Raw genomic sequence first — 16,431 nt, 5'->3', positions numbered from 1 at the left:
AATGTATGTGTCCAGATCTAAAACACATAATATCACGAATCAGAAAAAAGAGACTTCAAAAATCGACCAAGAAGATATAAGCATTGCTTTCTGTGCTGTGAAAAATAAATTATTCGCTGTATTTGATTTAATATCTCTGACTTCGGGCCTCTTTAAGCTTAAAAAAATTGCACGTGCATGACATGTGATATTTATTATATTAAAAGACAATAGGAATTCAATACAAAAATAAAATACATTGAAATTCGAATGAGTATTTTAAAATATATTTCAAACTAGTAAATAATATTATTCTTAGGAAACAACAAAACTTATTGAGTAACCTTGTAACTATTTCTTACATTTATTTAATACTTGTGCTATTCTATTTTTATTTCACTTTATACCGTTCAGTATTCAGCGGACTTGAGTAGCTAATCAAAGTTATATTATACCGTTATATAAAACTATGAATCAAAATATAAACAAAAAAACAAACCGGCGTTACTTTTATAAATTATGGTCAATAATGATATTTAGAAATGTAAAGAGATTAAGATAAACTGCTGTCTTTTTTGTGTTAACAACTAACAAGTTACGTAACTTCGGCAATTCCCATTTCGAATTTGGAACGGATGAATAATCGGGGGGATACGTGGAAACGCGTCGAAAACTAAATAAAAATGATTTGCCGCCTAGGAACGTCATAAATTCCCGGTCCGTAATGACCGCACTGGGTCAGATATGGAGAATCAATTAATAAAAAAGAAGGCCGAAAGGCAAATCTGCCCATTATGAATATGAAATACGAGTGTCGAGTCCCTCGGCCACAGGAACGGTCTTCTACTCGGAATCGCCGTAAATTTTTCGAAAACAGGCAGCGCTCCGAAATAACGTTCCTTTTTTATCGACTTCGGCGTCGGGATTGTCTTCTGCGGCCCTCGGATTATTGCGGTCGGCTTGTGCTGGCGCGGTTTCCTCGCTGACAACCGGCCATATTTATGCTTTTTTCTATTATAGACTTCATTATCGTGATCTATATAACTTATTAAAGTTCCTTTTGCGGTTTTCTAACTGCCGCATAATGAAGAAACGCCCGATGTTTTATTTTTATGTCGTATTTGTCGGTTTTATGTTATCTGATGCAAATTACGACAACTTTGTAACTCGTCAAGGAAATAATTCTGCTCGATCAATTCTGGCCCTCTATCTAATCTGTTAATTACTATTTAATTAGTAAAATAATGTATACTCTATAGTCGCAGTCAAAACAAAAAGGCGTCATCTGTTAAGAAACATCATTTTCGACATAAAACAGAACAGATCAAAATTGGAAAAAACTAGCCTTGGAAGCTATGGACAGAAAACAGCTATCGACTATTTAGTAATTTACTATTTATTACAATCGACTATTTCACTCGCTATTTTAGGTCCGACTGATTTTACTATCTGCTGTTTCAGTCTTGTAATTTACGTTACTAGGTTTGGTCCTACTAGTTTCATTCGACTAATTTTTAAGGTTCTGGCTTTGCTGTCTTAGAACATAATGAACGAATTTATGGTTACATATGTATAATAATTACATATATATATATATATATATATTGATTGACTTTTTTGATTCGATTCTGACTCTCTCGATGTAATTTGATTGTTAGAAACTTGAACAAACTAAGTAGAACAATTCTCGCGATTAACTATTTTCTAGAAAAAAAGAAAAACTTACTACAAAATAACGAGTAAGACCAACCGTGCCTAAGAAATTTCCATAAACTTACTTCATTGGTCTATCAACCTTGGCATAACAAGCCCCTATCGCTAAAATACGAGGAAAAGGTGGCACAATATTTATTGTGTATTTGTTAAATACGCTTTACTGGTATTAGGGCATACTGGACTTGAAGACATCAAATATGTTTATTCTCAACATCGCCAAACCCACATCGTATGAACAGAAACTCGGAAAAACAATACAGCGCAATACAAAACAATCTTCAGCTCTTTATGTAATAGTAGTATTTTTTCAACTTTCACTACTTCGTTTTATAATCCCTCAATCCCAACACAGTTAATAAACATTGAAACGAAATAAAATGAAACAAATTAGAATGACTAGAGTTATACATAGATTAATTTGTATAATTAATCAAACCAAGAATAGAACAATATAATGACCAACAATTCTCGAACCACCAAGGAATGACAGCCTCTTCGTCATATTAACAACGTGTGCGGTCTTTAATCTTTATCTTTCAATTAGACTCAGAGTATTTCATGGTCCCTCGATGAATTTGGCTAGAGGTATAATCTCTGGCTATTTTGTTGGGTGATAATCATTTTTAAATATCCAAATATTTGCTCCAGATGCTAGATTTTCTGTTAACACATTCTAACTCACTAAGAACTAAGTTAACATGGATAACAATTTTTCTATATTGGTTTCTGATTTATCTAAAAAATGTATTCTTTTCAATACAGTCCATTAGATCTTCCCAATTAGCTGCGTATTTATATGATTAAAGACACCGGTCGAATGAAAGTGTTTCATCTAAGTTTATAAAATTGATGAATACCCAATTCCTACTTAAATTATTATGAAAAATAACGTGCTTTTATTAACTGACCATTGATACCTACCAATTTATGCCAAACACTATTAATTTTTTTATGTATATTAGGCCTGTAAATTAGTTTTTTGTAATTAGTAATTATTTTTTTTTATTTTGAGGCTTTATTGAAAAAATCGGTACAATTTAATTTATTCAAAGTATTGTCCATCGATAACCATTACTTTTCCCATCTGTTAAGCAATTTACGGATTATGCCTCGAAAGAACGATGTTAAAAGCCTCACTTTACACCACTTTAAAAGGTCAATACAAATATTCACATGTTTAAAGCCATTGAACATGGTTACGACAAGCTTCACACACTATTTCATGACCTTCAGCCGCTTTTTTCTTCAAATTTAAGTAAAAAAATAAAACTTCCCGTAAATGCGTTTTATTCGAAACAAATTCGAACATTTCCTACTTACTAATTCATTTTTATTTACACTTCGACGAAATAACACATACCGTAAAGTGAAGCCTGTTAGTGAGGCTTCAATGGGAAGTTGGTTACAAATGTACTCGTTTAATATTCCTTAATACAATATTTTGCAAAACATTTACAATTAATTTATAAGCCTGATATATATAAATACTAGCGACCCGCCCCGGCTTCGCACGGGTGCAATGCTGATACTAAATTAAATACACTACAGAAAAAATATGAACGTTGTATATAAAAACATAGCGACCCGCTCCGACTTTGCACGGGCATAAAATATATATGCCTATGTCACTCAATGAAAACATGATTAAAATCGATCCAGTATTTTTGGTTCATTCATTACTGCCCTTGGCCTGCACGCATTAAATTTGGAGTAAAACAATTCCTCTTCCCCTATACTTACTATGAAGATTTCCTGCTATCTTTGGAATATCTAAATTCATACAATTTTTATTACATTACACATTTTTAAACGCAAATTTTAAATTTGTAATATCTCCGAAAATATTTGTTTAATTTACATGCTGTAAGGAACCATATTGATCTATATTAATTGCACACTGTAATTAAGGTACTTAATTCGATAAGGATTAATGCCGTATTGCTTAAAATAGCTTCGTAAATAAGCCATTTTCTCACGTAAAAAGTATACAATAAAAATGGTTAATGTGGGTTGTGCCTAAAAGATAAAACATATACCATCGCGGACTTTTTTGTAGACCTTTTTATGGTGTACAATACTGTAGTACATTAATTTGATCTAACTCGTAGGGTTAGGCAGCGTTTTTGCTAATTGCTAAATAAGCCTAAAAAATAGGTTAATTTACGACATCACGTTAGAAACCTCTAAAATTAGCAATGTTGCCTTAGTATATTATGCATGTATTATACATATAAACCTTCCTCTTGAATCACTCTATCTATTGAAAAAAACCGCATCAAAATCCGTTGCGTAGTTTTAAAGATTTAAGCGCACATAGGGATATAGGGACAGAAAAGGCGACTTTGTTTTATACTATGTAGTGATTAAATGAAAATATGTAACAAAAATTAGAGATAAAACCCAATATCCTAAAGTAATACGTGATAAAGAGAGTCAGACAGTAAGTAACCAAAACAAAAATAAAATCAAAAACATGTATTGTAGACAAAATGTAAATAAATGAGACAAAATAATAATATATTGTTTATAAACAAACTCACAATATAAAGCCAATAAAATCCATAAATCACAAAATTTCCATATCAAAACCATATCTCAAGAACCACCGTATAACATTTCATAAAAGCACCTCCGTATATATATATACGATAAATAACTCGTGTTATGACAATGAAAAAGTCTTTTAAATACATACACGATGGCCTCTCGAGTACTACCTTTATACCCCCCGACGTAGCGCATAAAGAAAGTGAAGAAAAATACCATTTAAAACATCTTTAATGTCGTCCGTTGATTAATAACCATTTAAAGAGTGCATAATAAATTATTTATGTTTTGGATTCTATTAATAAACAACTAATACTTACCGGTTTATCATTTAAGGTCAGATGTGAGGAAAAAAGTGACGCGTGATTTACGACCCAATAAAATACAATTAGGAAAAGGACTTACCGATATTGATTGATGCTAATTAACTTAAACGCTTCAATCAATTTTATCTGTACTGGTTAAATAGGTAGACAATGATGATAAACTATTGGTCATTAATAAAATATTATACAAGTTTTCTCCTTTAACGTCAAAATATTATTACCTGAACTTGATATTCAACCTTTCCATATTTTTCCTTGAGTATTAAAAATAGGAAAAGTTTTTAAACAATGAAAATTCGTCTACCCTTTAAAGTAATCCTCATTAGATGCAATACAAAGATATCATCCTTCAAAATACCTATTGAATTCCATTTCTTTAACGTCCTTTAACATCTTTCTCTATTCGATATAATAAAATGTTATACAGATTTTCTTCTTTAACGTCAAAATATTATTACCTGAACTTGATTTTCAACCTTTCCATATTTTTCCTTGAGTAATTAATTATCCTTATTAGCTTTAAAAATTCTCAATGAATTTTATTTCTGGGGCGTCTTCTTTGAGTCTGGAGAATTTTTTGAGTCAACAGAATAGCCAGAAATCCGATAAATCTAAATCATGTGGATAAGGTGACTAGAAATGAATTGTGATATGAATCATTAAAATATTTTTTATTGAACCCTTGGAATGTTATAACTATTTTCGTTCCCACAGTAGTATTTTTTGTTAAAATTAATAACAATCCAAAAGAATATTTGATCAACTTCAAAACAAAACTATATGAATTCTGCACTGGTTTGATTCGATGATTAGAATATCTTCTTGAAACAGTATTCAATACCAAAGTTCTGGAAGCCTTTAATGATATGTCTTCCTATCTCTAGGAACTATGAATTCCGTGAAGATTTTGTTTACATATTGGGCATATCACCATATTTGCATTTCAAAATTGATGAACATGTCTTTAACTTACTGTTAATTTGCTGTATATCAAAAATTTTTGAAAATAACTTGGAGTTTGCTGGACTACACAAAGCCTGTTCATATTTAGTTCTCTAATATTTTCACTATTGGACTTACAAACTAAACTATGTAAGTAACTTAATTTTTATTAAAAACTATCTCTTATAAAAGCACAAATAAGAATCATTATTTATTTTTGTAGTTCAAATTAATCTAAAATAATAAGAAAATACTATCACATAAACACTACGACAAAATGTTCCATAGTTATTTTTATAAAGATTTTTTATACTTTTTATATGAATAGAAATAATAAAATAACTGCTGGCAAAACAATATCAGGGTGTAAACCAAACTGAAGCAATATTTATGACTGTGGGTGTATATCCTATATTGCAAGGAGGGAATGGAGGGAATATGTAGATTCCTAAAATATGTACTCGTTCAATCGTTAATATCAATATTAGCTTCAAGAAAGTTCAAATCAATCTAAAATATAAAAAAATATTGTTACACTAAGACTACAACAAAATATTCCATCGTTACTTTTTTTTAAGGATTTGTTATCCTTTTTATTGAATAACAATAAAAAAATAACAGCTGGCAGAACAATATCAGGGTATAAACCAAACCGAAGCAATATTTATGACCGTGGGTGGCGATCGTGATCAATTTATTCGTCAACCACAAAAAAAAACGAATAAAAAAGTCATCAGCCCGAAACCGCAAAGGCATAGCTGGGCCTCGTTGGCGAGTTAATTCAGAATTAACATTTTTCGGGCAATTCTTTATCATTTAGAGGGATGAAGGACCTGGCGGTAAAACGCGACAGACTGTTGGATCCGCCCCCCGGACAGCGGGGTGTACGGCGAGGGGTCGACGTACAACAAAGACCCCATTGTAATGTTACTGTAACAAGTGGGCAGCTATATTTCATCGATGAATTGCCGATCATTGAGGGGTGAAAAATTGGTGACGCGGGGTGGCTATATTGTTGAAAGGCAGCCCTGAGCATCTGTAAAATTTGAACAGGTTGGAGGTTGTTCTGCTCCTTTGTGATACAGGCAATGATTTTTTTGGGCTCTTAGGAAGATGGTAACAACAGTAGCAATGAAAAAGGTTTCATTAACATGCAGACAAGTTATCTGCAGCTTTTCATATAATTTACAATCTCGTAATAACTTATTCAATGTTTCCATTATTTTAAATCATGTTTATGGTTTAATATAGGATAAATATATTCTATTAAAATTCAAATATTATTCTATACATTGTCACTAGTACAGTCAATGGAATAAAAATCGAGAAATATTTGTTAGCATTGTTTTTACTTCTATTTAAATTTTTTTTTAATTCTTTAAATTTTCTGTTGTTTCATTCCACAAGCCTCATCAACAATATGTTTTTTACTCAAAATATTCATTCTTCTATTAGGACTATCTATAGTTTACAGGACAAATTTACAGGTTTTTAGGACAAGTAACAGTTTATTAACATTCATAACATTACATTAAAGGTTTTGTTCAATGAATTTTTATTTCTTTAAAACTGTCTTTAAAATTGTTAAATTCCACAAACTGCTAATCATCACCAAAACCTCAAATTTCCTTTTAACATCCAAAGAAAACAAAATTATAACAGTAACCTAACTTAATCACCCCTTATATAAACTACTATAAATAACATACTTAACGAAATTAGAATATAAGAAATAATGTAACAATTAACAGCGCTAAAAACACTAAAAGCATTTGTCACCATTTTTTGGAACTCAGTATATGTTTAGCCTGTTCTGGGCGCAAAATTTTCGTGAAGCTATAAAGCCCTTGTTTATGGTATTTCTGGAGAAGCCCGGATGAACGTAAATCATTCAAGAATGCAGAATATGTAAAATAGACGTTATTCTTCTTCGTTTATGCGGCTTAGTTTGCACCCTTGTAAAATATCTTGCGATATTTATGTCCATGCAAAACATTAAATTATTCATTGAAAATACCACTTGACAATATTTCGAGATTCTCTATAGTTCATTTTTAAATGATTCTTTTCCTGGTACAGACGATGCCACGTATACGTCAATGGAATGTACATTATTTCATTTTTTAAAAATATGGTTTATGTTTGTTGTTAACTTAAATTAAAATAAACAAATTATCAAGTGACTTTGGTAACTAATAACCACATTCTCTCCCTTAACACCACAACCCTAAACATACCCTAACAAATGTTACGTTTCTTGAAACAGGCCCCTACTGCAATGGCAATCAGAAACAGCAGGAAACAACTCAACCATGCTGATTGCAGGCCCATTAATTTTTGCACTTGACACGGTCATATTTACTTATTTATTACAGTTTCTCCGTACGAACCCCTTCTGAATTGTAGGGGTGGTATTGCTGAAGTGTGTCTGAACATTTTCTTCAATTTTTTTTCACTCTTCATTGGCTATTCATGCTCTTAATGCGTTTTCATTAACTTACGTTAACCTGCACAAAAAAATCCAGGTTATTTTGATACTACTCTGAGACAAATCTGATTAGTTTTCCGTTTTACGAGTCACCCCTGTAATTGATGACCCTTCGGTTTCATCCCCCTCGAAACATGTAAGCATTTGTCGTTCATAACAAGTGAGTTTACTTACCCGGGTAGTTACCCTAATTTTCTAATTTTCCTCAACCACATGTCACACAGAATCATAATTCATAGATCGAAACATATAGGGTATTTCAACAATGCACCATCTAAAGAATGGACCGTATTTATTCTGGTGCAAGATTCGTACAAAACTGTTATTAACATTCAGTTTCCAATCAACCATTTTTTTAGATTTTCGAAAATTATAGCGAATATTAAAATATAGGCTTAAAATATTTTTATATTATATTATATAATATTGTTATGATAGTCGCGGTTGATTGTCCAAAAGGCAATAGTATAAAATTCAACTCAAGAAGGCCGGGTAAGAACGGACATCATCTGGGATGATTTCCAAGTTGGTTACTCGTGAGTCTGTAGGTTTAATGTCCAGGACCATGGTTCAGAGTCCTTGTTGACAAAAGCGATACTCTAAAATATAACACCCAAAAAAATTACTATCCATTTCCTATTGCTACTATTTATCATCGGTATCTACTCGTTAAGATGTAATCTTAAGATGTAACATAATCTAACTGTTAAATTCGATGAATTCTTCCAAAAAAGTTCAAGAATAATGAATTACAGGATATATTTGACTGGAAACCAGCTCAAAATCTCAAATAATGTTCAGGCAGCTTGATGAATTCATTGTTTGGAAACATTCATATATGGTGGGAGATAAAAAAATAAGGTAAATCTAAAAGATCTAAAAAAAGAAGAGGATTTTCTGTGGCGTATTGTGACTAGCGAGGAAAAGTGGACTTACTGCGACAATCTCAAATACAAAAGTAATGAATTAGTCCATCCATATCGAGTGCCATCGACAATGTCTTTTGACCACCACCACTTGTTCAGATCGATTGACTTAGTTTTGAAACAAGAAGGTTTTGAAATGCTGAAGAAGTGTGGAAATAGACCGATGATTCGTCGCTAAACCAAAATTGTAATTTCGATGGAAAAAATGAGAAGTAAAAATGATGAAAATATTTTCAGTAATATATACTGTACCAATTTTTGTCAATAGATGCCTTTTCAAAGTATAAAAATGCATACAAGCACCCACAACATATTTGATGCATTCAACGTACATCTGTTCCAGATTTTCAGCTATTTGTTTTGTTTCAACCTCAATCAGCCTTCAATGTTTTAACGTACTTTCATTTCTCGTTGGGTTTAATATTTAACAAGTTTAATAGTGCAAAACTGTGATGAAAACACAATCTTACTAAAAAACTATACAGACAGGCTTGGTGGTTCAAAGTCCCCTCATTATAAGCTTATAATTTAATTGTTTTCTTCTTTTCGTTTAACATGTAGTCTTTATGTTTTGATGATTGTCGAGAATAAATTTCCTGAGACCTGGACAAAGGAAGAAAAACTCGATTAAATTGATTATTAGGTTATATCCTTAATCAAATAAAAAAATCTGTAAACTCTGCACGAATCAATTTATATTTATTGAAATAGAAAATATCGGAAATTAAAACAGTAGAGCATCCTTATTCTGATTTAGGAGCACTTTTTCTTTAATCCATGATTAGAATGTTGATTACTATCAACAAGATGTTTGAACCAGAAGGAAAACACACTTGACCAAGTCGTGATGGCGTTCAATTTAAACTTTAGATATAGATCGACCGATTTCCATCCGACCTGATCGTAAATAACGGCGGACGTTAAAAGAAACCTGTTACAAGTCACCCTGTATGCGAGACTGAAGTCGGTCCCGAGACCCATCTCCTGGCATCATTCAAATAAAATTTGACGTTTATATATTTTTTAAAGCCGTTCAAAGACGGCCGCCTATAAAATACCATCGATACAAAAATCTTAACACCTGAATATATAAAATATTTATAAAGCCGTAAAACACATATTAAAAATAATATTTATATATGTGGAAAAGGACCGCTGGGTCAGTTTTACGGTGATATTGAGTTGTTTACGACCGACTAAGGCGGAATGAGTATGCGTCCGCTCTTCGAAAGCTTTCCCATAATAATCCCCGTGAAGTACGTTAATGCCGGACCAACTCTGCGCGTTGCCACGTCTTGGAACCATTTTTTTTTCTCTCTTGTTCTCTTCTTTTGGTAATTATTCGCTTTCTTCCTCCTATCACTTCTTGAGTTTTTTTAATATTCTACTAATATACATGTCATAATCTTTCCATCGCTTTTACTATCACATGCATAGCAATAAAAATTAGTTTACTGATTGGCAAGTACATCATAAGCTACTTGATACTGAAACACCTCGTTAGAAGCATTATATAAGACATCGTTGATAAAGCAAAACATTTTATTTTACAATCTTTGAATCTGTGTCCTCTTCTGGTGTTATCCGAGAGTAATATTGCTTTGATATTGACATGAGAATGGAGTCTTTCCAGCGAAGTCGTGCTTCAGGATCCTTTCCAAGATTTGATTTTCTTACTATATAGAGACCTTTCTAAAACCATTCAGGTCTTTTAGACTAATACTTAATGCTATTTCATGTCGGTCTTGTATATCACATGGATCTTCTTCCAGTACCCCTTTTTAAATTCGTCATAGTAACTAACCTCTTCTAATATTCCTAAATTATCTTAATGTTAAAATGTTAAAACCAAAGAAGATTTCAACAAAATGGCTATAATTTTAACGAGTTTTTCTCATCTAAATATTTACGTAGCTCTTCTGATAAATATTAAAATAATATAACCGACAGACATGCCCAAACCACTGAAAATTGCATCTCTTTTTTCTTCAATTATGCACGGATGTTAAACAAGTGACTTAATTTCTAATGCAATCTCGGAAACATGTAAAATTTGAATTACAGATTCTTATAGATGTTAGACTGTAATAGTGTTAAAATATCGGATCCATAAAGAAGACTGATTATTGGCTATGACTATTGACCCATTCAGCTTGTTACTTCAGTCGTGGCATCTATTTTCATTGAACCCATGTACTTGAACTCCGGTACTTGCTCTAACTGGGTCCCATTCAGATTTACAATAGCTGGCAATATATCAATTGCAGTGCTTTCTTCATTAATTTTCTGGCTGTGCAAAGCGAACTATATTACATAGATCGTCCAAAATGCTAGATATCTTAACATTCGTTGATACATACGAATATAAAGCTAACAGGTCAATTGAAAAGTCCCTGGCCTACCATAGTAAACCACATTTTTTTGGCCAAAATAAGTTTTTTTTATTCAACATAATTCCCTTTAATGGTGATACACTGATTATAGCCTCTAACATTTTGATACCATTTGATTTTTTGTAGTACGATTTGTCCTTTGCTTCAAAATAGGCCTCAGTTTCTTCCCAGCGAGCATACTTTTGAGATCTGAGAACAGAAAATAATCGCCGGCGATCAGATCTAGAGAATACGGTGGATAATGAAGTAGTTCGAAGCCCAATTCATGGATTTTTGCCATCGTTTTCACTGACTTGTGACACGGTGTATTGTCTTGGTGAAGCAGCACTTTCTTTTTCTTCAAATGCGTCCGTTTTCGGCGATTCTGTCTTTCAAACGGTCCAGTAACGCTATGTAATAGTCGCTGTTGATGGTCATTCCTTTTTCAAGGTAGTCAATAAAAAATTATTCCATGCGCATCCTAAAATATAAACGCCATAACCTTACCAGCCGACTGTTGCGTTTTCCCACGCTTTGGAGCGGGTTCATCATGTGCAGTCCACTCGGATGACTGTCGATTGGACTTCGGAGTGAAATGATGGATTCATGTTTCATCCTTTGTCACATATCGACGCAAAAACTAGGATTTATTACGCTTGATCATCTTCAAACACAAACATCAACTCGTCGCGGTCACTCGCGCGACACAGAGCTTTCTCATACCCAAATATTCGTGAACGATGTGATGTACACGTTCAGTTGATATCTTTAGAATGTCTGCTATTTCCTTCAATTTCAATTTACGGGCATTCAAAATCATTTTGTGGATTTTTCTAATGTTTTCGTCGGTAACAACTTCTTTTGGGCATCCACTGCGTTCATAGTCTTCGGTGCTCATTTTACTGCGTCTAAACTTAGCATACAAATCCTCGATGGTTGATTTTCCTGGGACAGTGTCCGAAAACTCGACATCAAGCTAAGTTTTTGCTTCAACTGTATTTTTTCCCTTCAAGATCAATATTTTATCAACACGCGAAATTCCTTTTGATCCATTTTTTTTTCACAATAACAAAAGTCATAAGAATGTAGCATCGTACTTTTAAGCAATTGTATATACTACTATGTTGAAAATGAATATATCCATAACCAAACATTTGATTTTAGAAAAATTTAATTTGAATCAATTTATTAACAAATTACTGTATTGTTGCAGGTTTGGTTCCAGAACAAGAGATCCAAAGAGCGGAGACTCAAACAGCTAACGTCGATGGGCCGAGGACCGTTCTTCGGCGGTTCCAGGAAAATGCGAGGCTTCCCCATGAACTTGTCGCCGGGGGGCCTCGAAGACGGACCGCCGGGTTTTCCGTATTTTTCCGACGGAAAATTCGAGTTTGGCTATGGCGCACCACCGTTCCATCCTCACGACAGTCCCTTCTTTGCCGGTCATCATCCAGGTGGAGGACCCGGCGGCCAACTACCTTTTAGTCAAGGAGGTAAGTTTCATAGAATGTTCATGTTGTTTGGTATTTTAATTTTTACAGCTTCTTTCTTCGGGGCTTGAGATCAAAAGATATAATGTGTGCCTATGTCTGGTCTTAAACTGTAAAAAAAAACCTTCAATGTACTTAAAATGGTTCTAAAGCACCGAAATCTATATATGAAAGGCCATAGCAGGGATTATTTTCGGTTTGTCATCTTTGTTTCGTTATTACACTGAAACATATACTTTATGGTGCCTATTTCCTACAAAAACGTTTACTCAATAAATTTTAATATAACGACTTTCTAACAAGCAATACTTTCTTAGTAAAAGCTCCAAAATAAACCGTTAACAAGCAAAATTAATAAATGCTACAAAATACCTCAAAATTGTAGACAAACAAACAAAATAATGTCACCAAAATTCGCCATTAAAGTTCTCCGGTTAAATTTCAAACCAAGACATAGGACAAAATAAGATAAATTTTGTCATTAGCGCCTCCTTTTATACCTCCGACCCTCTGGTGTTTCTAAAGCATATGAAAATATGATTATCCCAAGGTCGTCCATTTAATATCCCATTCTATGTATAATTTTTCTATGGTATCAACGTTATGTCTTATGAAATGTGTAATAATTGATACAAAATTACACAATCATTGATACAAAGATTATTGATACAACGGTCAGCTGAATCTTGGACAATTTCAAAACAAAACAAAAATTCAAAAAATCATCAGATATCAATCGAAAAATTATTTTCATTGACCACCAAACAGTTGAATATCACTGAACAGGATATAAAAACTATATATTTTGCAAAAATTTCAAAAGCAAGGAGTGATTTGATTAAGTCAATTTGTCAAGTCAATGTAACAAGCTCAAAGAAGTCCATTTACTAGACTTTCATTTGTTCCACAAGTTTCTTATCACAAGGTTACAAAACAGTTAATAATATTTCAAAAATTAAATTCGTTCTAATTTATTTTTTGTGCGAAATAAGCTTACTGAGATATCTGTAAAAATTAAATCAAACATCCAATATGACTACCGTAATTACTGCAGATTTGTAAAATTTCATAAAAATTCAACGAAACTTTTTTTATTTCAAGGTGGTCCAATGGATCATGGACCGATGCCAATGACCGGCGATTTTGGCGGTATGACCGGAGCAGAAGGCGGTCAGTTCATGCCCCAGCAGCCCGACCAGATGATGCCCGGAGGCCAAGGAAACCAGGGCGGGGGCCGGGGAGGCAGCCCGGAATTCATGTCTCCCGGTAACTTCTCCGATAACCCGCAGCAATTGAACGAGGGTCTCGTTTGGTAGCTGGCAAAGGCTCTAGCCAAACGAGCTAGAGAATAGTGTAAATATTATATATAATGAGTGTAGCAGAAAATAATATAATGATTGTAATATTTCTGATAGAAGTTCGATTGTCGTGAAATTGACGCTCCATCAGCTCGGTACCGCCTATCATACGCGGGAGGTCAATCGACAGCCGCTTAATTTCACGACTAATAACTTGTTTTGTATAGTCAATCGCACGTATCCTTATGGTCGACAAACACACGAAAGTATTATTACCCGCTTGTCAATACGCAGACTCAATGAACATGCCGATTCATCACACTCATAAAACTAGTAACTATCCCAACAGGCGGTTTTAATGCTTTCACTGAGTTCGATAAGTTAGAACACACTTGGTTTCAGTCAAAACGCAACAAATTTTCTTTTAAAAAACATCACCCAATCTCAAAACGACGAAATTAAGTATGTTTTAATTTTTTTTCAGAATACAAATAAAATTATATATTTCTTCGTATGTTTTGACGCCAATGCCGAGCGAAACCAATCCTGTAGACAAGACCCCAGGCAGAAGATTGTAGAACAAATATATAATTCGTTTTTTTATCGGACTTTAACCAGTTTTATTCTAAACTCAGTATTTTAAAACATGATTTGTTCCTTGTAAAACATATTTATTTATTTGTTTCGTTTAGAGAAAAAAATAACATTGTACATTTTAGGTATATTGAAACAGACACACAAACAACCCTACCACATGATTTTGTGCAATTCTTAGTTCTTAATCGATTCTTGGTATCTTCCTTACACTCTTCTTCGTTAATTGTTTTATGTATTGTAAGAATCACGACCTTGTACATATTGCTACATAGTATTTTTTTGAGGATCAGTTCTGAAAGAGTTGTAAATAAAGAACAATACTCACTCTAGAGCTTCTTTGTCGCAAATCTTCGTATATTGCCACAATGTATATTTATGTTAATTTTAATCACTTCTAAAAGTGCCAAGTAACCTCATTTTTCTTTTAAATTATATTGTACTATTTATCGATGTAAAAATAGGGTTTAAACTGCTTGTAAATATACTGAGTAAGAAGTATGTTGCATTATTGTATGTTATTTGAAATACCTTAAGCAGATGGTACTTCCAGGAGAGCTTAAAATATCTTTTATCAAACGTTATACAGCACCGAATCTGCTCTCATTAATTTTTTAATCTTACTGCCGCAACAATTAACACAAAAGACTTTCGAATTTGACATGAAGCCACCTGGACTATTTTCTGCTACGATTTACGGTTTTTGGTCCTTTATAAAAAAGAAGAGATGTACAGAAACAGAAATTATATGAATAGTGTGCTGTAAAATAAAGCCATCCGATCATATTAGTGTATATTGTTACTTACTTTTAGGTGTCCTATCAATATAAAATACATTCTTTAAATTGTTGTTTTATTATATTGATAAAATATATATGACCTGTGCCGAATTTTACATTATCGGACAATGCTGTTACATTAGCTGGTATATCAAATTCAAGAAAATTTAATTTACCTATATTAACTTTACCAACCGCAAAAGGATTTACCAATGTACGAGCAATCTTTCACAATAGTGCAAGGATACCAACTGTGCCAACACAACTTGGAATGACCCTGATGCCTTCAACTTCAACAGACAATACAGACTTGAAGAAACAAAAGGTCTTAGAAACAGCTATTTTATAAGCAAATATTGGCGTCCATTATTAATGAACAGTATCTGATTTTGTGAAAAAAAATATTCGTGGCCATGAAATTATGAATGTAACTTTAATGTTAAAAATCTAGGGACTTAAACCTAGGGTATCAGGCCGATTGCTAAAGCAGCCAAACCGTTCAATCTAGGACAATAGTAATAACTAAGTTTCCATTATTTTAATACGTAAATCGATTTTGTGGGAGACTTACAAAAAATCTTTATAGTAACAAATAAGAATAGCAACAAACCTAACGTGTATTTATTCTTATTTTTCTTATATAAGGGGGAAGGGAGGTACAAAAACTGACAAAATGAATGTTAACTAGTAATGCACTGGCACCTAAAGGATCCGGTTAAAAAGCTTCTAAAATCTCGTTATTAAAGAAAATATGTCGGGAATTTGGAAATAAGATAAGATTAGAAAGATATATTCCATTCATCATACATTAAACCTAGGTTAATCGACACTGCTGTTCCATGAAAATCATCATTTTCAAATCATTTTATTTTAACTAATTCGCGAGAATTCGTAAAATCACACAAAGTAGATTTATCAATTTGAATGATTGGTCGCTTCTAGCATCGAACTTGGTTTTCTCATTCAACGACTTA

At 32.9% G+C, this 16,431-nt stretch overlaps 1 protein-coding gene across 2 annotated transcripts in view; it reads left to right on the top strand.

The window, feature by feature from the left end:
* The window catches only part of Lim1 (LIM homeobox 1), a 113,439-nt gene extending 97,916 nt beyond the window's left edge, over positions 1 to 15,523 (top strand). The window contains exons 6-8 of one of the 2 annotated variants that reach the window (XM_076401085.1): positions 12,510 to 12,789; positions 13,888 to 14,139; positions 14,569 to 15,523. In XM_076401085.1, the coding sequence (XP_076257200.1) occupies positions 12,510 to 12,789; positions 13,888 to 14,102 (495 nt within the window). In that variant the 3' untranslated portion in view covers positions 14,103 to 14,139; positions 14,569 to 15,523. Of the gene's footprint in view, positions 1 to 12,509; positions 12,790 to 13,887 lie in introns of both variants that reach the window. The other variant, XM_076401084.1, reaches the window with a different exon arrangement.
* Positions 15,524 to 16,431: the final 908 nt, after the last annotated feature.

This window comes from Rhynchophorus ferrugineus, unplaced genomic scaffold (genome assembly GCF_030347505.1).
Source record: "Rhynchophorus ferrugineus isolate W39M unplaced genomic scaffold, kcgeb_rfMv2 rfM3, whole genome shotgun sequence".
Classification (NCBI taxonomy): domain Eukaryota; kingdom Metazoa; phylum Arthropoda; class Insecta; order Coleoptera; family Curculionidae; genus Rhynchophorus; species Rhynchophorus ferrugineus.
The sequence above is the reverse complement of the archived record's forward strand: the minus strand, read 5'-3'. Positions and strand labels throughout refer to the sequence as shown.